The 22,567-nt window shown below is 46.0% G+C and overlaps 1 protein-coding gene across 1 annotated transcript in view; it reads left to right on the top strand.

The window, feature by feature from the left end:
- Positions 1–4,127: 4,127 nt before the first annotated feature.
- The window catches only part of RRP12 (ribosomal RNA processing 12 homolog), a 135,287-nt gene continuing 116,847 nt past the window's right edge, over positions 4,128–22,567 (top strand). The window contains exons 1-3 of the mRNA XM_082268363.1: positions 4,128–4,299; positions 6,502–6,725; positions 17,280–17,363. Coding sequence (XP_082124489.1) covers positions 4,161–4,299; positions 6,502–6,725; positions 17,280–17,363 — 447 coding nt within the window. The 5' untranslated portion in view covers positions 4,128–4,160. The remainder of the gene's footprint in view (positions 4,300–6,501; positions 6,726–17,279; positions 17,364–22,567) is intronic.

A 22,567-nucleotide genomic window follows, 5' to 3' on the forward strand; every position in this document is an offset into this window, starting at 1 on the left:
TCAAGGCTTCAACCTACAAGGCCAATCCTGGGCCAGAGGCCCAGTTTAGTCACAAGCATTGGTTACCTAATCTCCCAAGCCTGCAGACCGGTCCTATCAAACATCCTGAAGGGACGTCCCCACTTTCCAAAGGTCTGCTGAGCTTTGTGGACACCTGGTCAGCAAATGTCTCGTATGCTCAGGTGAGAGATGTGGTGTCCAGAGGCTACAAGCTGAAGTTACGCTCTCTGCCCCAACCCCCCCACCCCGCTTTGTGTTGACCATTCTGCCAACACGAAGCAGGGTGGGGGCAGAGAACGTGACTCCCGCTTGTTGCCCCTGAGCACCACGTCTCTTACCTGAGCATCTGAGAAACTTGCTGATCACTTGTCCATAAAGGTCAACAGACGCCCCCAACTTTGGAAAGTAGGATTATCCCTTCAGGATTTTTAAGAGGACCTGTCTGCAGGTTAGAGGGATTGGGTCTTCAAGGCTTATGGCAATAAAAGGTGGCACTGATGTGCACCGATAGGCAGCACTGAAAGGCAGCACTAATTGGCATAACTTATATGCACTGATAGGTGGCACTTATGGGCAATGATAGGTGGCACTGATGGTCACAGACTGGTGTCACTGATGGGCACAGAGTGGTATCACTGATGGGCACAGAGTGGCATCACTGATGGGCACTCTTGGGGCTGCATGGTAATCAGGGCACTGATGATCAGGGCCCTGATTACCTTTACAAGTCTTCCCTGTGAGGAGATGCTGCTTATCAGCTCTCCTCACCTCACACTCTGTTAGTGTGAGAGAGGAATAGCCGATAAACAGGACTCTTTTAAAAGATGGTTAAAGGGCCGTAGCCGTGGCTCTTTGCCAAGATCGGGGTTGGGCCGTGTCCCTGGAACATATTGTGCCCGCAATCGTGCAATCGATCGAGGCTAAACTGATGTTACCTTGGCCCAGCCAATTAAATCGCTGGAGATTGGTAACTGGAAGCCACTTAGCCTAAGCTGGCAGCAGCTCTGGGACACCATATTGCTGGAGCGCTATGAAAAGTATGATTCGGGTTTAAGGCTCCTGGCAGTCCTCCTTGGTCTTCTTGCGCTTCTTCACTAGCCGGAATAATTCCCGTAGGTGAAGACGGGTTTTATTACTAAGACTTTCGGCGCTGGGATCAACAGACAGTGTTGCCCTTTGTTGACTAATGCCAGAATTCAATTGTGCAGAGCTGAGAGAGCTACTACGCCGTGCGACACTGGGATGGGCAGTAAGTGTACTCCTCTTCGACCTAATGCCGGAATTCATTGATGGGGTCATAGATTTGGTTGGTAGGATCTCATCACTCCATGGCCTAGTGTTATCCATCGATGGAATGCTGTTATCAGGTGTTGAAGGAATGACGCTGAAAGGGACACTCGGTATCGTCTTTTCTTGGACCTTGTCAGACCTTGGTGGTGAAATGTTGTCATCACTCAATGATGGGATACGGTCATTCCTTGGTAGGGTGATGTTATTATTTGTTGGTTGGTGTAATATATACCATAGGTGAGCATGGATGTTATACCTAGGAGGTGCGACTCTGGGAATGAGAAAGTCAGTCTCCTCCATAGTGCTCTCTGCATTTATAATTGGTGGAATGCTGACATCACTCAGTGGGAGGATGTCACTCTGTAGTGGCCGGTTTTTTTCGTGCCTGACCACCATATGTGGTTTGCGCTTCTTCATTTTCTGGCGTAGCCGAGCACGGAGGTAATCCCGAGGAGGTGCGACTCTGGGAATGGGAAAGTCAGTCTCCTCCATGGTGATATCCGCACTTTCATTTGTTGGTGGGATGGTGTCATCACTTGCTGGTAGAATTACATCACTCAGTGGTGGGATGGTGTCATCACTTGCTGATAGAATGACATCAGATGTTAGTGGGATGGTGTCATCACTTGCTGGTAGAATGACGTCACTCGGTGGTGGGGTAACGTTTCTACTTGTTGGTTGGAACAGTCGGTAGAATGGCTTGAAATATATTAGGAGCAGTACCAGCAGCATGGTAATAAGCCCCAGAAAGCATTCTGACCGTTGCTCAGTAACAATATTTATAAGCAGGGGTGGGACTGTGTTCTCAAAGGCCACCCACCCCTCGGACCAGACTGACCAGAGTCCGGCGACCAGCCATAGGTACCACTCACCAGCATTTATAGGCAGGGGTAGAATTATGTTCTCAAAGATTGCCCCCCCGCTGTTCCAGATATCGATCAGTAGATAAATTAATGCACTCAGCTCCAGGAACATCAAATAGTGTCCTAACATTCTGGCCAGGTAATTTTGGTGCAGGATGTACTTCAGAATGAGAAAAATGATCAGGACTGCCCATCTAAACCAGGATGGAGTGCAGGTCAGGAATGAAAACCAGCTGATAGGGTCTGGAGGGTTATTTTCAATTCCTCTTACTGTTTCCTCCACTGGCTGCTCTGTCCTCTTCATGTTCTCCTCTTCCTCCTCCATGCGGGTCTCTGGGGACCCTCTGATGGCATCTTTGGGCTCCTCAATGCGGGTCTCTGGGGACCCTCTGATGACATCTCTGGGTACAGCCCATGGGTACAAAATTCTAAAAATCAGCGGAATCTCCGCTGGATGCTGTGTTGTTTCCACAACTTCTTCCTCCTCTTCCATGCGGGTCTCTGGGGACCCTCCGATGACATTTCTGGGCTCCTCAATGGGAGTCTCTGGGGACTCTCTGATGACATCTCTGGGTACAGCCCATGGGTACAAAATTCTAAAAATCAGCGGAATCTCCGCTGGATGCTGTGTTGTTTCCACAATCCCCTCCTCCACGTGGACCTCTGGGGATTGTATGATGGTATTTCTGTCTACTCCCCAAGGGAGAAACAGCATAAGAATGACGGTAAGGATTTTAGTCGTCATTTTCAGTTGAAAAGAATAACTGACAGGAAATGCCAATTACTATTAATGAAAGATTAGTATCTGACAAATAATACCAATCAATAAATTGACTCTGAATTCCAATTACTGGAGATAATGTGATGAAATACAATTCAATCACTCAGGAGCTCTGCAAGAGAGATGCTTCTTCTGTGCAGTCCAAGAGCCAACTGCCAAATTCTCCTTGTGCTCTGCTATTTATGGGCTGCAGACAGGTCATGTGACCACCACTGAGAAATCATAATGTTTGTGCATTCTGTGTGCTGGCTGCAGGTCATGTGACCACCACTGAGAAATCATAATGTTCGTGAATTCTGTGTGCTGGCTGCAGGTCATGTGACCACTACTGTGACATCATAGTGCCTGTCCATGTCTGTGCATGTAAACAACCTGCAAGCCTCTCTTTACATTCCTTTGCCACTGCTTCAATCTAAATCTTCAAATTATATGGAATACTTTGTGTTCGATATATTCACCAACGTCAAATGTTTCCTATTGGGTGTAATATATATATTATATGAGACTTTAGGAGCAGAACGGAGTCATGGGGGCAATAAAAAAAAACGTTTACAGACCGACTGTCGTGAGAAGAAAATTAAGATGTTGCCTAATTAAAAAAAAAAAAAAAAAAATATATATATATATATATATATATATATTTATTTATTTAATTATTTTATTTCAGGTACTTATATAGCGCTGTCAATTTACGCAGCGCATATATATATATATAATGTTATAATCAGAGCAGATTATAGTTTATTATTATTAATTGTATTATTATATTTTAATTAATTAGTTTTATTCATAGATGATAGTATATTTTATATTAGTATAATATTAATAAGATGTAATAATATATTTTGTTATTAGTTTATTTTATTTTCAACTTTATTAATGATATTATTATTTGTAATATTTAAAATCATATTAATTATGATTATTGTAAATATATTAATACACTTAATAACATTAATAATAAGAAGAATAATATTAGCAATAATAATAGAGGTTTAATGAAATATTTCTAGGTATTCGGCCGTTAGAAGTCTCCTGTGTTGATGTTGTGTTGAGATGACACTTGCCTGTAATGCACTCCGGTGCCGCTAGAGGCCAGCACTTCCTATACCGTGCGAGCACTGTGGCTTCCTGCCTGTGATCACCATAGAGCTCCGGTGAGGCGGAAGTGATCGGTGTGGAGGCAGCACGTGGATAGAGCAGATCCCGGTAGTCAGGGGGTGAAGATGGGGAAGTCGGGGAAGCTGCGTCCCGGGGTGGCCGGGAAGGTGAAGCGCTGGAAGAAGGGACACAGCAGCGACTGCAACCCCGAGGAGAGGAGACACCGGGAGGCCGCACGGAGCCGGTTCTTCACCCGAAGCTCCGGTGAGGGAGACACAATTCTATTATTATTATAGCAATTCATCATCTCCTCCCATTTCCACCATCAGGATTATTATTTTATTATTTCTTACCGGAACATTAATCATTATCTGTACACAAATCATCATTTCTATCATTTATTATTATTATTATTTCCTCCCAGATCTACAGTGAGGATTATTTTATTATTGTTACTGAAATATCAATAATCATCAGAAATCATCATTTCCCCCATTTATTATCTCCTCCCATTTATTATCTCCTCCCATTTATTATCTCCTCCCATTAATTATCTCCTCCCATTTATACAATGAGGATCATTATTTTATTATTTTATTGTTAATAAAACATTTTATAATCCTCATAGCAGAAATAATATTTTATAATACTTTCTATCATTTATTCTTATTTGGATCCTCTGTGGTGCATTTTTGGTGCCTTTGGATACGCTGCGTTTTTTTTATGTGTTTGCACTGTGGTGCCTTTTCAGTGCATTTAGATCCGCTCTGGTGCCTTTTTGATGCGTGTGGATTAGGGATCGGTGGATTAGGGATCGGTGGATTAGGGATCGGTGGATTGGGGATCGGTGGATTGGGGATCGATGGATCAGGGATCGGTGGATCAGGGATCGGTGGATCAGGGATCGGTGGATTAGGGATCGGTGGATCAGGGATCGATGGATCAGGGATCGGTGGATCAGGGATCGGTGGATCGGGGATCGGTGGATCGGTGGATCGGGGATCGGTGGATCGGGGATCGGTGGATCGGGGATCGGTGGATCGGGGATCGATGGATCGGGGATCGATGGATTAGGGATCGGTGGATTAGCGCAGTGTTTCTCAACTCCGGTCCTCAGGGCACACTAACAGGCCAGGTTTGGAAGAAAACTGAAATACATCACAGGTGATCTCATTTGCTGCTCAGTGATTGCAATATTCTAGTCTGCATCTCCCCAAGGTAATACTTAAAATCTGGCCTGTTAGTGGGCCCTGAGGACCGGAGTTGAGAAACACTGGATTAGGGATCGACCAATTATTGGCAAAGCTGATCTATCGAGGGCTGATCTGCACTTTCCCCGATATATCGGAATTGGCCCCCCTGATATTACCGATATTTCGGGAAAGTTCTGTACCGGAGGGATGGCTGCAGCTAGAGACATCACCCCGGTAGCGGCGTCCATAGCCGACGGTCGGCTGTCTTGTAATGACATCTGATGTGGCTGAGAAGCCGCTCGGCTGTCATTACAAGGAGTGGGAAGGGGACTTCCCCTCCCCCCCTTCGCCACCTTCTACAGCTCACCCGGGTCTCCCGTCCCACCGGGAGACCCGGGCATCCTACCTTCACCGCAGCCCAAGACCCGATCAAAGCTGCATTCGGCTCTGATCGGGTCTCCATGTAAACACCCGGAAGTGATGTCATGACATATCACATCATCATCATCATATCATGACATCACTTCCGGGTACTCGGCACAGAATTCAAAAAAATTACATTATTCAAAACAGCCAAACTTGGCATTTTAAATGCTTTTAAGTACAGAGCAGGGGACCCCCCCCCCCCAGAACCCTCCACAAGAGTACCTGTCAAAGAAACAAAAAAAATAATCATTTTTTTTTTTAAATGTATGAAAATATCGACCAATATCGCTACCGATATGCAATGGCCTAAATATCGGTATTGGCAACGAAAAAAAAACTGATATCGGTCGATCACTAATTTGGATGCCTTGTGGTGCATTTTTGATGCGCTGTGGTTTATTCCCTATGTGTTTTTAGATGCATTCTGGTGCTATTTAGATGCGCTGTGGTGCATTTTTGATGCTCTGTGTTGCATTTGGATTCACTGTGGTGCAGTTTCGACACGTTCGGATGCTCTGTGGTGCAGTTCTGTATAAAAAACACAGCAGTAGATGGCAGTAATGAGGAACTTTTTTAGGTCATTCTAACTTTTTTCAGTAGGTAATATTCAGCAGAAGAATCGGCCATTGGATGAAGGTAAGTATAGAACTGGGGGAAGGAGGATGGGAAAGGGGGGTTTGGATAGGGGGGCCTTTGGAATAGGTCAGGAGGCGGGGGGGGGGGGGGGTTGTGGGTAGGTCGGGGGAGGGGGTAAAACAGATAAATGTACATTATTGTATATCATGTGACTAATAGTCTGATCATCTGGGATACATTGATGCCATTGGTTGATGTTTCTGTTCTCCAGGGAAGAGTGAGCTGACGGTGGACGCTGTAAAGCTGCACAATGATCTGCAGGCGGGTTCCCTGTCCATACAGAAGAGGCCGGAGGAGCAGATGGAGGACGAGGAGGAAATGGCCGTCACAGAAAGATCCGGAGCCACCTTCCTCAGCGGCCTCTCCGACTGCACCAACCTCACCTTCAGCAAAGTCCAGAGATTCTGGGAGTCCAACTCTGCCGCTCACAAGGAGGTGGGTGACAGTTCTGGAGCTTTGCAGGATAACTTCACTCCCACTTGCTGACCAGGACTTTTCTGGAACTTTTTGTTTACAAGTTTAAATCAGTCGTTTTTGGCTTGAAATTGACTTATAACCCCTAAATATCATATATATATATATATATATATATATATATATATATATATATATATATATATATATATATATATATATATATATATATTTTAGCAGAGACCCTAGAGAATAAAATGGCAATCGTTGCAATTTTTTTATGTCTGACGGTATTTGCGCAGCAGTTTTGCAACAATTGTTTAGGAATAAAAATGCATTCTAATGAAATGAATTATAAAAACAAAACTGTTTTTTTGTATAATGTAAACGATGATCCGCCGAGTAAAAAGATACCTTGCATATCACTCTTTAAAACTGCGCACGCTGGTGGAATGGCGACAAACTGCGGTACTTAAAAAATCTCCATAGACGACGCTTTAATTGCCTTTACAGATTCCTGTTAGAGCTACAGAGGAGGTCTAGTGCTAGAATTGTTGCTCTCGCTCACACCTTTATGGTGATATCCCATGTGTGGTGCGAACACTGTTTACATATGAATGCACAACTTACGTATGCGTTCACTTTTACGCACGAGTATGGAGGGATGGGGGCGCTTTCAATTTTTTTATTTTTTTATATTTTTACACTTTAATTTTTTTTTTTTATTACTTTTATTCCTATTGCAAGGAGTGTAAACATCCCTTGTAATAAAAATAAGGATGACAGGACCTCTTTATGAAGAAATTTGGGGATCAAAAAGACCTAAAATCTCTTCTTTACCTTTTTAAAAGCAAAAGATCAAAAAAAAAATAAAAAATCTTTTACTCTTATAAAAAAAAAAACTTGTTTACTTTCAGCCTGCACAGGAAGTGAGGTCATGACGTTGCTTCGGTCCTCCAAGGCCATAGAGGCGATCAAAGCGAATCTACTTTGTTCACCTCTGGGACTAGCTGGCCGCACCGTCGGATCATTTCTCGGGTGAACTGGTGGAATCGGGGAGGAGGTCCCCTTCCAACGTTTGAGGTTTCCAGAGGTTCAAAAGAGCCAGCCACCGGTTGCAAGAAAAAAAAAATGAGATATATATATATATATATATATATATATATATAGAGCTATAAGAATGTAAGACCAGAAGAATGTCCCTTACATTGGTGGTCAGTGGGAAGAATGTTCCTTACATTGGTGGTCATTGGGAAGAATGCCCCTTACATTGGTGGTCAGTGAGAAGAATGTCCCTTACATTGGTGGTCAGTGGGAAGAATGCCCCTTACATTGGTGGTCAGTGGGAAGAATGTTCCTTACATTGGTGGTCAGTGTGAAGAATGTTCCTTACATTGGTGGTCAGTGTGAAGAATGTTCCTTACATTGGTGGTCAGTGGGAAGAATGTTTCTTACATTGGTGGTCAGTGGGAAGAATGCTCCTTACATTGGTGGTCAGTGGGAAGAATGTTTCTTACATTGGTGGTCAGTGGGAAGAATGTTTCTTACATTGGTGGTCAGTGGGAAGAATGTTTCTTACATTGGTGATCAGTGGGAAGAATGCTCCTTACATTGGTGGTCAGTGGGAAGAATGTTCCTTACATTGGTGATCAGTGGGAAGAATGTTCCTTACATTGGTGATCAGTGGGAAGAATGTCCCTTACATTGGTGATCAGTGGGAAGAATGTTCCTTACATTGGTGATCAGTGGGAAGAATGTTCCTTACATTGGTGATCAGTGGGAAGAATGTTCCTTACATTGGTGGTCATTGGGAAGAATGCCCCTTACATTGGTGGTCAGTGAGAAGAATGTCCCTTACATTGGTGGTCAGTGGGAAGAATGTCCCTTACATTGGTGGTCAGTGGGAAGAATGTTCCTTACATTGGTGATCAGTGGGAAGAATGTTCCTTACATTGGTGGTCAGTGAGAAGAATGTCCCTTACATTGGTGGTCAGTGGGAAGAATGTTCCTTACATTGGTGATCAGTGGGAAGAATGTTCCTTACATTGGTGGTCATTGGGAAGAATGCCCCTTACATTGGTGGTCAGTGAGAAGAATGTCCCTTACATTGGTGATCAGTGGGAAGAATGTTCTTTACATTGGTGGTCAGTGTGAAGAATGTTCCTTACATTGGTGGTCAGTGTGAAGAATGTTCCTTACATTGGTGGTCAGTGGGAAGAATGTTTCTTACATTGGTGGTCAGTGGGAAGAATGCTCCTTACATTGGTGATCAGTGGGAAGAATGTTCCTTACATTGGTGATCAGTGGGAAGAATGCTCCTTACATTGGTGGTCAGTGGGAAGAATGTCCCTTACATTGGTGATCAGTGGGAAGAATGCCCCTTACATTGGTGGTCAGTGGGAAGAATGTTCCTTACATTGGTGGTCAGTGGGAAGAATGTTCCTTACATTGGTGGTCAGTGGGAAGAATGTTCCTTACATTGGTGGTCAGTGGGAAGAATGTCCCTTACATTGGTGGTCAGTGGGAAGAATGTTCCTTACATTGGTGATCAGTGGGAAGAATGTCCCTTACATTGGTGGTCAGTGGGAAGAATGTCCCTTACATTGGTGATCAGTGGGAAGAATGCTCCTTACATTGGTGGTCAGTGGGAAGAATGTTCCTTACATTGGTGGTCAGTGGGAAGAATGTTCCTTACATTGGTGGTCAGTGGGAAGAATGCTCCTTACATTGGTGGTCAGTGGGAAGAATGTCCCTTACATTGGTGGTCAGTGGGAAGAAGGAGGAGGACACACCCAAGGAGCTCTCTGTGAGATCCAGCCCTTTTCAAGCCTGGGCCTTGCTTGCTAGCTTGGCCCAGGAACAATGCCTGATCCTGGGGGAGGCCCTGGGAGGGATCCCCCTGATGACACGGGGCCTAGTGAGGAGGAGGTGGAGGACCTGTCTGTGGGTCCAGGCCCCGGTGAGAATGCGGATGTCTTCAGCCAGAAGGTTATCAATCGTTTTAGGGCGATTGGGAGAGCGGAAGAAAAACTTAAAGTTTTGAAGGCTGAACACAAATCCTTCAAAACCAAGTATTTCCAGGCCTGGAGTAAAAATCGCACAGCCATGAAGCCTGAGTTGCAGGAATTGGAAGAAAAGGTAAAGGAACAAACTTTATTATTGGAAAGGCTGAAAGACAGAAGTGGAGCATTTAAAGAAAAATTTGACAATGAGAGGCGATTTACCAGCCAAGCATCAGCAAGCTCTGTGGATCAGCAGCCTCAGTTAATGGATGACCAGGCTCCATCTGCCTCTGCACCTCTCCCCCCATGCCAGAACTGGGAATCACCAGCGGCAACCAGCCAGGGGGTTGAGAGTGGACATGGATCCCTGACATTCATCCAGCAGATGGAGTCACCCCTGAAAGCAGACAGGTTTGTATTTTCTGATGATCCATCAGAAATCCCTGAGGATGGGCAGAGGAGATTCAAGTCAGCAAAGCCAGTAATGGTGGAGAAATCCCAGTACACCATGCTGCCATCCAACATGTCTGCCCCATCTGCTGTAGTGGATGGTGTCCCAGGTGAGAAAGAGCTCTGCATACAGCTACCTATTGGAGTTACCGCTGTGGAGAAACCGAGTGCAGACATGCAAGCCCCGGACCATCAGACGAATGTGGATGGACCTGCATTAAACACCCCAGGCATGGATTTTGCTGGTCTGGCTGAGACCAGTAGTCCCACGGCAAGCAAAATGGTTGCCAGCTCCAAAGAGCCTGCTTCATGTTCACCTGAGCCTCCCAGTCTTCCAGTGCTGATTGCTGATGGGGGAGGGGATCAACATAGTTCTGGAAGTGGAATGGAAGTAGCAATGGAAATATCCTGCAATGCTTTACCTGCTGCTGTGTTAAAACAGAATGCTATTTCCACAACTGAAAACCCTGTCCTAGTGGAAGAGAAGATGACAGCTGGAGTTCTTACCAATGCAGCAGCAACTATGGATTCTGCTGTGAAGACAACAGCAATAATAAATATCCCAGCAAGTATAAAAAATGACAATGTTAAAGCAATGAATGTGGTGGGTGGTGGTGAAGGGGTTAGTAATGCTGGGAAAAATAAAAATGACATTTCTCCTCCTGCTCAGCAGAGGAAAGATTTGATTGCACAGATCAATCCCGAATCTGTGCAATCGTTATCTGCTAAGTGTGTGTCAGATAATTTAAAAAAAACTGATGGATTTTCTGCTGGGAGGAATGTTGGAAGCTATGCTTCAGCTTTGGGGAGTCACACCAGGGTGGGTGGTGGGAATTCTGTTATTAGTCAAAATTCAGGGAGGTTTGGTGGGTATAGGAGGAGGAATGTGGTACAGTTGAGGTGGGTGGGGGATGGAACTCCACCTGTAAGGGGGAGGGTGGCTGAGTTGATTTTGGAAATGGGGTTTAAAGCTTGTGATATTTTTGCTTTAATTTGCCCGGTGGGGAGTTATGAATTCGATTTGTCGTTTGTAAAACCTGAAAGTTTGGATCTCTTCTGGGAGAGATTTAGGAGGTGCAAGGGCCTTCAGCAGTGGAGTGGTTTGGTGCCAAAAGTGATTTCAAGGCAGCCTCTGATAAAATCAGTGACCATTTTGGTGCGTAACGAATCCATACCAGAGGCTGATTTATTAGTATGGCTACGCCGATATGGCGAGGTCCTCACTCCACTGCGGAAGGTCCTTGATGAGCATGGGATATGGACAGGGGCCTGGACAGTGTCGCTAAAATTGGGGGTGCTGGGCGATGTAGTTCAGCACCTTCCCTGCTCAGCCTTTCTGGGTAGGGATAGGCTGACCATTTTCTACCAAGGTCAGCCTAAGGTATGTAATAAATGTGGTGATAAAGGCCACTTTGCATCGTCCTGCACCCACAAGAAGTGCTCACTGTGCCAGGATTTAGGCCATTTGGCCAGAGAATGCACCCAGATTCGGTGCAATTTGTGCCAGCAGCTGGGTCATCCATATAGCCAGTGCCCAGAGGCACTGCATAACTTGCCAGGATTGGAGACTGAGCTGCAGAGGCTTGATAAAGAAGATGAAGCAGCTGAAGTTAGAGAGGAAATTGTTGTTGCCCCTCCAGTGTCTGTTGTGTCAGATTCTGTTTCCCCTAGTGATGTGGTCCCTGAGTCTGTGTCTGTTGTGTCAGATTCTGTTTCCCCTAGTGATGTGGTCCCTGAGTCTGTCCCTCCTGTTGTTCCTACATCTACTGTGCGTAGATCCTCCAGACTAGCGGAAGCTGCTGGGGGGGCGGGTATAGTGGATCTTCCCCCTCGGCCTACTCCACCTCCAGTCCCTGTCTCTCGACACCGCAAACGCGGCCAAGAGGGTGCAGGGGTGCTGGATGGTGGTGGGGTCGATGGGGTTGAGGGAGGGGTGTCCATGTCCCATGTCTCACCCTCTGTTGTGGAGGATTCGGATGAGGAGGGGTGGGAGAGGACAAAGAGGAAGAAAAAGAAGAAGAGGAAGACCAGTAAAGCGGTCACTTCTTCCTTACAGTTAGAGCCAGGAGGGGTTCCTCTTGGCAACACATTTTCGGTTTTATCAGGGGAGGAGTTAGTATCCGATTTATCTACTTTATCATCTATGGATGAGGGGGAGTCACATAGTGTAAAGAGAGCTGTTTCGGGTGATGAGAGTGTGGTGGAGGTTAAGAAACGACTACCCCAATCATCCTGATGGCAGTGCCCGCTCTGATAAAGGTGGCGACCATTAATGTCGCCAGCGTGAAATCTGCAAGAGCTCGTGATATTGCCTTATTTTTGCTCAGTGAGTTTGATGCTGAGATTTTATTTTTGCAAGAGACCTGGCTCAATACTTTGGCCGATGTCCATCTAGCAAAAAGGGAGTGGAGATGCGGTCCCTCCTTTTGGTCTCTTGCGGCTGAGCCTTGCAGCGGAGTTGCGGTTCTTTTTAAAACCGATATGGTAACGTGCCGGCGGATAATTGAGGTAGAAATGGGGAGATGCATGGTCTTAGACGTCTCTGTTAGGGGGCAGGACCTGCGCCTGATCAATATCTATGGACCGCAGTCAAAATGGGACAGGAAATGCCTCTTCACAAAGATCAAGCCCTTCCTTTTTACATCCCAGCAGGTTGTCTTTGGAGGTGACTTTAACACCATAATTAGGCCTGAAGACAGGAGGGTCTCCATAGACAGGCTGGGTTATGATAGCGTTTTTCTTAGAGATATGGTTAGACAAGCAGGCCTGGTAGATGTGCACATTAAGCACTGCCCTGGCAGCACGGGATTCACGTTTCAGAGAGGGAATAGTCAGAGTAGGATAGATAGGTTTTTTTTAAAGGAGAACTCTGCTTTCTCGGCTCCTGAGTTGAGGGCGGTGGAGTTCTCTGACCACTGTATGCTGTCTGTGACTCTGAATGCCTCGGACACTCCACCCAGGGGAAGGGGTACCTGGAAACTGAATTCGGCTCTCCTGGAAGATGTAGAGGTAAGACAATCCTTTGAGGATTTTTTTCAGGCACAGGTTTCTATTCTGGACTTTTGCAGCAGTAAGTCAGAGTGGTGGGAGCTTGTGAAACAAAGGGCGATTGGACTTTTCAAGGCCATAAGTAAGAAGAAGCAGCTTGGTATGTATATTGCCTACCAGCATTTGCGGAGGAAGCTTGATCGTCTTGTCTCGTATGGAGGAGATCCAGGGGAGATCTCGGAGGTAAAGCTTCTTCTTAGGAAGTGTCAATACGACCGGCATGCCTCCTTGGTTCTGGAGAGAGATTATGGGAAATATCACTCGCCTGATCCTTACCAGAACTGTAAGCAAGGCATAGCAGTTAAGACGGTCATAGGTCTGAGGGATAGTACGGGTTCCCTGGTGAAGTCCAGATCAGGGATCCTGGAGATCTTCAGGTCATATTACGCAGACCTTCTGGGAAGAAAGGACCTTAGTCGGGACAGGATGGAAAGCTTTCTGGATTCTACTCCAGGATTGGGAAATGATACATTGCCTTTGATGGATTTGACAGAACCAATTTCAGCGGATGAGGTAGTTTGTGCTATAGAGAAGCTGGCTACCAAAAAGTCGCCTGGGCCAGATGGGTTGACAGCTGAATTTTACAAGTGTTTTAAGTCCATTCTGGCTCCCTTTTTAGCGGAGGTTTATAACAGCTGTTTAGATGAGGGTTCTCTCCCTCCCTCCATGAGGCAATCCGCTGTGATTCTTCTGTCAAAAGGTAAAGACCCCTCAATAATTGAGAACTGGCGCCCCATCAGTCTTCTCAATGTTGATAGAAAGATCTTGGCGAAGATTCTTTTTTGGCGCTTGTCGTCAGTAGCAGGCGATTTGTTGTCCAATCATCAGCACTGCTCGGTCCAGGGCAGAAGTACCTTTTCAGCAATTTTAGCTGTCCGGGAGGCTTTGGAGCGATGCAGGGCTGCTGGATGGAGAAAGTACTTGCTGGCATTGGATCAGGCGAAGGCTTTTGATCGAGTCAATCATGAGTACCTGTATTTGCTACTTGGTAGATATGGCCTGCAGGGGAGGTTTATTGATTGGCTGAAAACATTATATAAAGGGGCTGAGAGCTTCCCACTTGTTAATGGTTGGGTTGGACGGCCTTTTGAGGTTGGCTCTGGGGTGCGCCAGGGGTGTCCTTTGAGCCCCCTGCTATATGTATTCGCAATTGACCCCTTCATAAGAAGGTTAGAGAGTGGATCGTTGTGTGGGGTGCCTTTGGGCATTGCTGGTGTGCCGCCTTTGAAGGTCGTGGCCTATGCCGATGATGTGTCTGTTATTATCTCTGGGATGGAGGAGGCGCAGGAGGTGGTCTCTGTGATAGAGCAGTACACTGAGGCTTCTGGCTCTAAAATCAATCATGAAAAGAGTGAAGTTTTCTGGATGGGTGAGGAGGGTGAAAGCTTCGAACTTCCGGATGCCTTCCCAGAGCCCCAGCAGGAAATTAAAGTGTTGGGCATCAAATTTGGTCCTGGTGACTATGGTCATCGAAATTGGGAAAGCAGGTTGTTGAATGCCAATGCCAAGGTGGCAAGCTGGAAGAAATGGAAACTTTCCTTGAGGGAAAGGGTTGACTTGATTAAAACTTACCTGATCCCAATCTTTTTATATGTCAGCTTTGTCTGTATCTTGCCGGAATCTCTCTATGCAAGGGTGTACAGCTGCTTTTTCCAACTGTTATGGGGAAATAGGCTGAACCTGATTAAACGCAATGTAACTTACCTGTCCAGGCGGGAAGGTGGTCTAGGAATGGTCAACCCTATAGTTTTCTTTTCTCTGCTTTTTTTAAAGTATAATCTTGGTAATATGTTAGCAGAGACCCCGCCGGGATGGGTGGGTATTTTCCAATCTTGGTTTAGGCCTTTTCTGCGATGCTGGGAAGATGGCGGGCCAGTGAAAAGTCTGAGAGTCCGACATGGCAAGCTTCCGGCTTATGTTGCCCCGTGTCTGAAAATACTTAGGCAGTGGCAGGTGACAGTGGGGGATATCAAGTCCCTCCCCAGAAAGCTTCTGGAGAAGAGGATTTTGGGCTCTGCTTTCAGTGTGTCGCTGACCTTAAGGGATTGCCCAGGCCCCGTAATGAGGGAGGGGTTGCGTTTAATTAACTTAGGAAGAATCCCTTTGAAGTTTAGGGATCAAGCCTGGCTCGCTTTCCATGGAAGGCTCTATGTGAGAGGGAACCTGAAGCATCGCCCTGTGGATGATCGGGATTGTCCTAGAGCGGAGTGTGTTGGTAAAGTGGAGTCTATGGACCACTTTTTGCTCCAGTGTCCCTTTAACATAGAGGTGTATAAAAGGGTGGGGAGGGCTCTAGGCATCCCCTTTCTCTATCGCATGAGTTATGCGGAGTGGGTGTATGGGGCATTCCCGACTCGCTGGGATTTTGATTTGGATACACTTTTTCTAGTTAGTATAGTTGTCCGTTACTTCACGTGGAATGCACGGTGCCAGATTACCCTGCGGAAGAAAGTCCTCCCTGTCGAGGTGGTGGTGTACGATATTCTGGGTGAGGTTGGGAAGATTCGGGGTCTTGAGAAGGGCAGGGAGCCTCGAGCGGTCTGGATAAGGGCGTGGAGGAATATCAGACCTGCTTTTGGTGAACTGTCCATCTCTGGGTGAAAAGCTTTTTTCCTATGCTATTTCTTTCACACCTTTAGCTTTTGTTAGTTAATATCTTCATTTTTGAAGAAGGGCTGCATGCATAATGGGAGTGGTTTTTGTTTCTTGACCTCGCAGGTTTGATGTCTGGTGTGGTGGTGTGAGTCTAATTAAGATTATTTTTCCCGGTAATGATGTGTTTCATGATGTGAGTTTTGTTTTTGCTGTAAAGGCAGTCTTTATTTGAGAGCAGAATTTGCTATGTGTTTTTTTTTCCCCTTTTCATGTAAATATGTATATATTTATTTATGTATATTGATTTTATGCTTATTGATTGCAAGACTTTTAATAAACAAAATTGGGAAGAATGTCCCTTACATTGGTGATCAGTGGGAAGAATGCCCCTTACATTGGTGGTCAGTGGGAAGAATGTTCCTTACATTGGTGGTCAGTGGGAAGAATGTTCCTTACATTGGTGGTCAGTGGGAAGAATGTCCCTTACATTGGTGGTCAGTGGGAAGAATGTTCCTTACATTGGTGATCAGTGGGAAGAATGTCCCTTACATTGGTGGTCAGTGGGAAGAATGTCCCTTACATTGGTGATCAGTGGGAAGAATGCTCCTTACATTGGTGGTCAGTGGGAAGAATGTTCCTTACATTGGTGGTCAGTGGGAAGAATGTTCCTTACATTGGTGGTCAGTGGGAAGAATGCTCCTTACATTGGTGATCAGTGGGAAGAATGTCCCTTACATTGGTGGTCAGTGGGAAGAATGTCCCTTACATTGGTGGTCAGTGGGAAGAATGTTCCTTACATTGGTGATCAGTGGGAAGAATGTTCCTTACATTGGTGATCAGTGGGAAGAATGCTCCTTACATTGGTGGTCAGTGGGAAGAATGCTCCTTACATTGGTGATCAGTGGGAAGAATGTTCCTTACATTGGTGGTCAGTGGGAAGAATGTTCCTTACATTGGTGGTCAGTGGGAAGAATGCTCCTTACATTGGTGATCAGTGGGAAGAATGTCCCTTACATTGGTGGTCAGTGGGAAGAATGTCCCTTACATTGGTGGTCAGTGGGAAGAATGTCCCTTACATTGGTGATCAGTGGGAAGAATGTTCCTTACATTGGTGATCAGTGGGAAGAATGCTCCTTACATTGGTGGTCAGTGGGAAGAATGCTCCTTACATTGGTGGTCAGTGGGAAGAATGCTCCTTACATTGGTGATCAGTGGGAAGAATGCTCCTTACATTGGTGATCAGTGGGAAGAATGCTCCTTACATTGGTGGTCAGTGGGAAGAATGCTCCTTACATTGGTGGTCAGTGGGAAGAATGTTCCTTACATTGGTGATCAGTGGGAAGTCGTTATCTATTGTTTCCTCCAATGCAGTGATATAATTGTTGTGTTTTTTCTATCTGTGTGTTTTCTCTGATTCATTTGATTTATAAGACTTCTATCACTGATACAAAGTTTGGATCTCATTAATGATCTCTCTTAGATCTGTGCGGTTCTGGCGGCTGTAACTGAAGTGATCCGCTCTCAGGGAGGGAAGGAGACAGAAACAGAATACTTTGCTGCTCTGGTGAGTGATTTCTCCGCATGTTTCCCATTGTTCTCATTTGTGGAATGTTCTGCTCTATAATGGAAATCTGCAATCAAATATAAGAAATATTATGGGCGGCAGTACTCCTGTCAGTAATATTATTTGTGTTTTGTTGAAAATTTGCATATTTTGGACCTTTTGCTTTTAATATATTAGAGGGGAAAATAAACTTCTGTGGACCTTGCAGCACACCTGAGGTGTATTAATATCGCCTAAAGGAGTCGGGGTTCTAACAGATTTGCTCTGTCCCTCGCTTCTCTTTATAGCTTTGTCATTAGAGGAGCCTTAAGCCCCGTACACGCGTACTGATTGTCGGCCGTAAATATTCGGCCGACAACCGATCGGCCGATTGTAGGCTTGTTAGTATGATGCTTCCGACAGCCGACAGCGCATTTTCGGCCAAACAGAATCTGTCGTGCAAGCATTAAAATTTTTGTTGGCCAACACCAGAACGGCCGATTGTTCGCCAGTCAGTACAGAATTGGGCAAACAAACAGCCGATTAGCAAGACTGGGCATGCTCAGAAAAGAAAAATGACACGGAAAGTTAACCATCACATGACATCACTTCTGCAGTCGGCCGACAAAATTCATGTGCAGTCTTTTGCAGTTTTCAGCCGACACGACAGCCCTGGACAAAAGACGGCCGATCGTTCGGCCGACGTTCGCTACGTGTGTACGGGGCATTACTCTACAACCCTTTGGATTGTGTCCTATTATCACAGTCCGGTGTGTCTTCATGGAGAGTTACTGAGGTAATATTATGATGCCCCCCTGGCAGGTGATATGGGTTTAACCATGGCAAGATATCTAAGTACCAGCTGGTCTTCTCCAGAGCTCCTGGTGGTGGTAAAGTGTGGGAATCTCTAGTGATTCTGGTTTACTTTGCTGCAAACACCAGGTTGCAGGCTCCAGGATCTCCCCACCAAGGGGTTGCTGAAGCAGAAGGGTTATGGTGTGGAGATTATTTTTAGGAGGGTCGAAAAGTAAGTAGTTGGGTCCACGTAGGGGTCATGATAGTCAGCAAGAGAGTAGTCTGTTCCAGGCAGAGGTCATGGCAGGCAGCAAGCAAGGATAACAGTCCTGTCCAGGCAGAGGACATGGATGGCAGCATTCAAGAGAGTAGTCAGGTCTAGGCAGAGGTTATGGCAGTCAGCAAGCAATAGATTAGTTTGTTCCAGGCAGAGGTCATACCACGCTAGAGAGTAGTCAGGTCTAGGAAAAGGTCAAAGGTCGTGGCTCTCAGCAAGCGAGAGAGTGGTCAGGTCCAGGCAGAGGTCGTGGCAGTCAGCAAGCAAGAGTGGTCCTTGCAGAGGTCATAGCAGGCAAGAGAGTGGTCAGGTCCAAACAGAGTTTATGGCAGTCAGCAGGCAAGAGAGTAGTCTGGCCCAGGCAGAGGTCATAGCAGGCAAGAGACAGATGTCATGGCGGTCAGGTCAAGGCAGAGGTCATGGCGGTCAGGTCAAGGCAGAGGTCATGGCGGTCAGGTCAAGGCAGAGGTCATGGCGATCAGGTCAAGGCAGAGGTCATGGCGGTCAGGTCAAGGCAGAGGTCATGGCGGTCAGGTCAAGGCAGAGGTCATGGCGGTCAGGTCCAGGCAGAGGTCATGGAAGTTAGCAGGCAAGAGACTAGTCAGTGTTAATTCACCATAAAAGAACAGCACTAATTGATTTGCCCTAGACATAATATATTATGTATGCAATACAATAACATTAGCAGTATAATAAAATAATATAAAGTGACAATCCTCTTCAATAATACAACCCTTGCTGGTCACCACCTGATTCTCCACCAATCCAAACCACACTCAGCAGCAGTTGTTACTCCCAGATTATTAATCAGTCAGATAAGTATGGGATTTGTATCCATGACCTTGAATGATTGCCGTCTCCCCAACAGCTTGTGGTCCTCACAAAGGTACCCAACATTCAGGAAGGCCCCATAGAGTGTAATATTGTTTTTAATAATAAGAAAAATGTTAGAACTAACCAATCACGCTCTCACATTTATATAAATATGTACACTGCAAAGTGCTTCCCTGTGCATTGCAATATGGCCGCCGTCACTGAATGCGATACAGCCCCAAGCCACATGGGAGCGCTGTTCTCGCTTTTACAGCTTTCTACTGCTTGCAGAGCGCCAGTGGGATGACGCTCAACACTTTTTATCCTTGCATCTTCCTCAGGAGCGTCCGCCATCACACACGGCTCCTTAACCACTTTACAACCGGAGGATTTTGCTGTCTTACGTCCAGGCCACTTTTTGCGATTCGGCACTGCGTGACTTTAACGGACAATTGCGCGGTCGAGCAAAGCTGTACCCAAATTAAATTTATGTCCTTTTTTTCCCACAAACAGAGCTTTCTTTTAGTGGTATTTGATCACCTGTGCGACTTTTACTTTTTGCGCTATAAACAAAAAAAGAGCGACAATTTTGAAAAAATAACTATTTTTCACATTTTTTTATATGAAATTCCCCCCCAAAAAAATGTAAAAATCAAAATTTTTTATCATTTTAGGCCAATTTGTTTTCTGCTACATATTTTTGGTAAAAGAAATCGCAATAAGCGTATTTTGATTGGTTTGCGCAAAAGTTATTGCGTTTGCTAACTAAGGGAAAGATTTTTGTCATTTTTGGTGTTTTTTTTTTTTTAATGAGGAATGGCGGCGATCTGCATTTTTTTTTTTTTTTTTTTAGGAGATCTGCACGCTTTGTTTGCACAAGCGTGCGGATCTCCACACTCGATCACCGCCGCTCCTCCCCTGGCCCGACTCCCGCTGTGATTGAGCGAGCCTCTGGCGGCGCGCACGCGCCGCCGTGAGAGGGGAATGTCTGGTGACGTAGGTCTACATCGCCAGACGATAACGAGACACTTTGCCGCAGTACAGTCAACGTGACTGGTCGGCAAGTGGTTAAATCCCAGGCTGTTACCTCTCGATGTTCCAGACTCCGGTACATTTTGTGAACCTTTGGTAATTGTATATTGTATAATGATGGAGCTAGGTATAGCAACCAGCAACTGCCGCTACCATTGGTGAACACACAGGGGCGGCTCAGAAGCGAGCACACATGAGTGCCCCCAGAGCAAGCAGCTTGTTATGGGGGAACTTTGTGGAGGAAGAGGCAAGGAGCGTTGGCAGGGGACCTGAGAAGAGGAGTATCAGAGCTGCTCTGTGCAAACCCATTACACAGAGCAGGTAAGTATAACATGTTTGTTATTTTAAAAGAGAAGTATGGGATTTTTTTTTACATTTTACAATCATACTTCGCTAGGTGGAGGCCGCTCTCTGCTCTGCGAGCGCTGGGCTGTGGAAGGGTGGGGGCGGTCGGCTCAGGCTCTCATTGGCTCACTGAGAGGCTGAGCCGGGTGCGGGTCCAGGCATATGGGCCGATCCCCCAACTCTATTGTCACAATCTTTCCCCAGCCTTGATTGGCTCTGTGATGTCTGTGACTGAAAACGGGGGATTCAGGAGTGCAGAATGAACTGCACTTCTCTGATCCACAGGAGAAATACAGCCAAACAGGCTTTCCCCGTACTCCTTTTAACCACTTGCTGACCGCCCGCTGCAGTTTCACTGCAGCAGGCTGGCTCATTTGCGCGTTTGGTGCTGGGGGGGGATGCAGATGCACGGGGCCAGTGGAACCAATTGCCGCCGGGAGAGGATGGTCTGCTGTTGCAAACACAGCTGACCGTTCTCCCTGGAATGATCACAGAGTGCCTGTGATCCTTCTATATAGGACCACAGATCTCTGTGATCATTTCACAATCTTCCCCCCCCCCACAGTTAGAATCACTCCCCTAGGCTCACATTGAACCCTTTGATCACCCACTAGGTTAACCCCTTTCCTATCAATGTCATTATTACAGTGACAGTGCATATCTTTAGCACTGATTACTGTAGTAATGTCACTGGTCCTCCCAAAAGTGTCAAAAATGTCAGTCAGGGGTCCGATCTGTCCACCGCAATGTCGCAGTCCTGCTAAAAATCACAGAGTTTTGGCTCCAATGGCTTCCGCTGCTGTCAACCTGAATACATAGAATGCACCTTCTGCCTTTAAGATAATAATTCATAAAATCAACCTTTGGGGTAAAGAAATTCCTCAGCACGGCTCTGGAAAGCTGACACCTCCAGGGGACACATTTTATTTTGCCTTTGATTGGTCTTCTCTTCATTTTACTAACTGATAAAGAAATAAAATGCGGAACTCCCTCCGTGGTTTGTCTGTACTCTGCGGAACACAGGAACCATTTGCAGTATATAATGTGTGTATACACCGATCAGCCATAACATTATGATCACTGACTGGTAAAGGGTACTTATGTCAGGTACTTATATAGCGATGTCAATTTACGCAGCACTTTACATATACATTTTACATTCACATCAGTTCCTGCCTGAAAGGAGCTTACAATCTAAGGTCCCTTAAGCCCCGTACACACGTACCGATCGGCCGTCTTTTGTCCCCAGACTGTCCTGTCCGCTGAAAAGTGCAAAAGACTGCACACGAATTTTGTCCGCCGACTGCAGAAGTGATGTCATGTGATGGTTAACTTTCCCTGTGTTTTTTCTTTTCTGAGCATGCCCAGTCTTGCAAATCTGCTGTCTGTCGGCCGAATTCTGTACTGACTGGCGAACAATCGGCCGTTCTGGTGTCGGCATACAAAAATTTTAATGCTTGCACGACAGATTCTGTTCGGCCGAAAGTGCGCTGTCAGCTGTCGGAAGCATCATACTAACAAGCCGAAAATCTTTTCGGCCGACAATCTGCACGTGTGTACGGGCCTTAACTCGCATTCATACATACACATAGTAAGGCCAATTTAGGCAGGATCCAATTCACCTACCAGCATGTCTTTGGAGTGTGGGAGGAAATCGGAGTACCCGGAGCCTGGTAGTGTCGTGGTTGAAATTCAAACCAGCGACCCTTTTGCTGCTAGGTGAAAGTGCCTCCCGCTGGACCACCACTGTGCCGCCCGCTGGACCACCCCTGTGTCGTTACAATGGCATCTGAAAATTTGGTGGGATATATTAGGCAGCACATGAACATGTTGTCCATGAAGTTGATGTGAACGCAGAAAAATAATGGGGATTGCAGTTGTGTATGGGGGCTGTGAAGCCCATGGTGACCCGTGTCCAAAGCCATAAGCTTCTACAATGGTCACATGACCATCAGCTATAACA

Source organism: Pelophylax lessonae (genome assembly GCF_965119305.1).
Source record: "Pelophylax lessonae genome assembly, chromosome: 9".
Taxonomy (NCBI): Eukaryota; Metazoa; Chordata; class Amphibia; order Anura; family Ranidae; genus Pelophylax; species Pelophylax lessonae.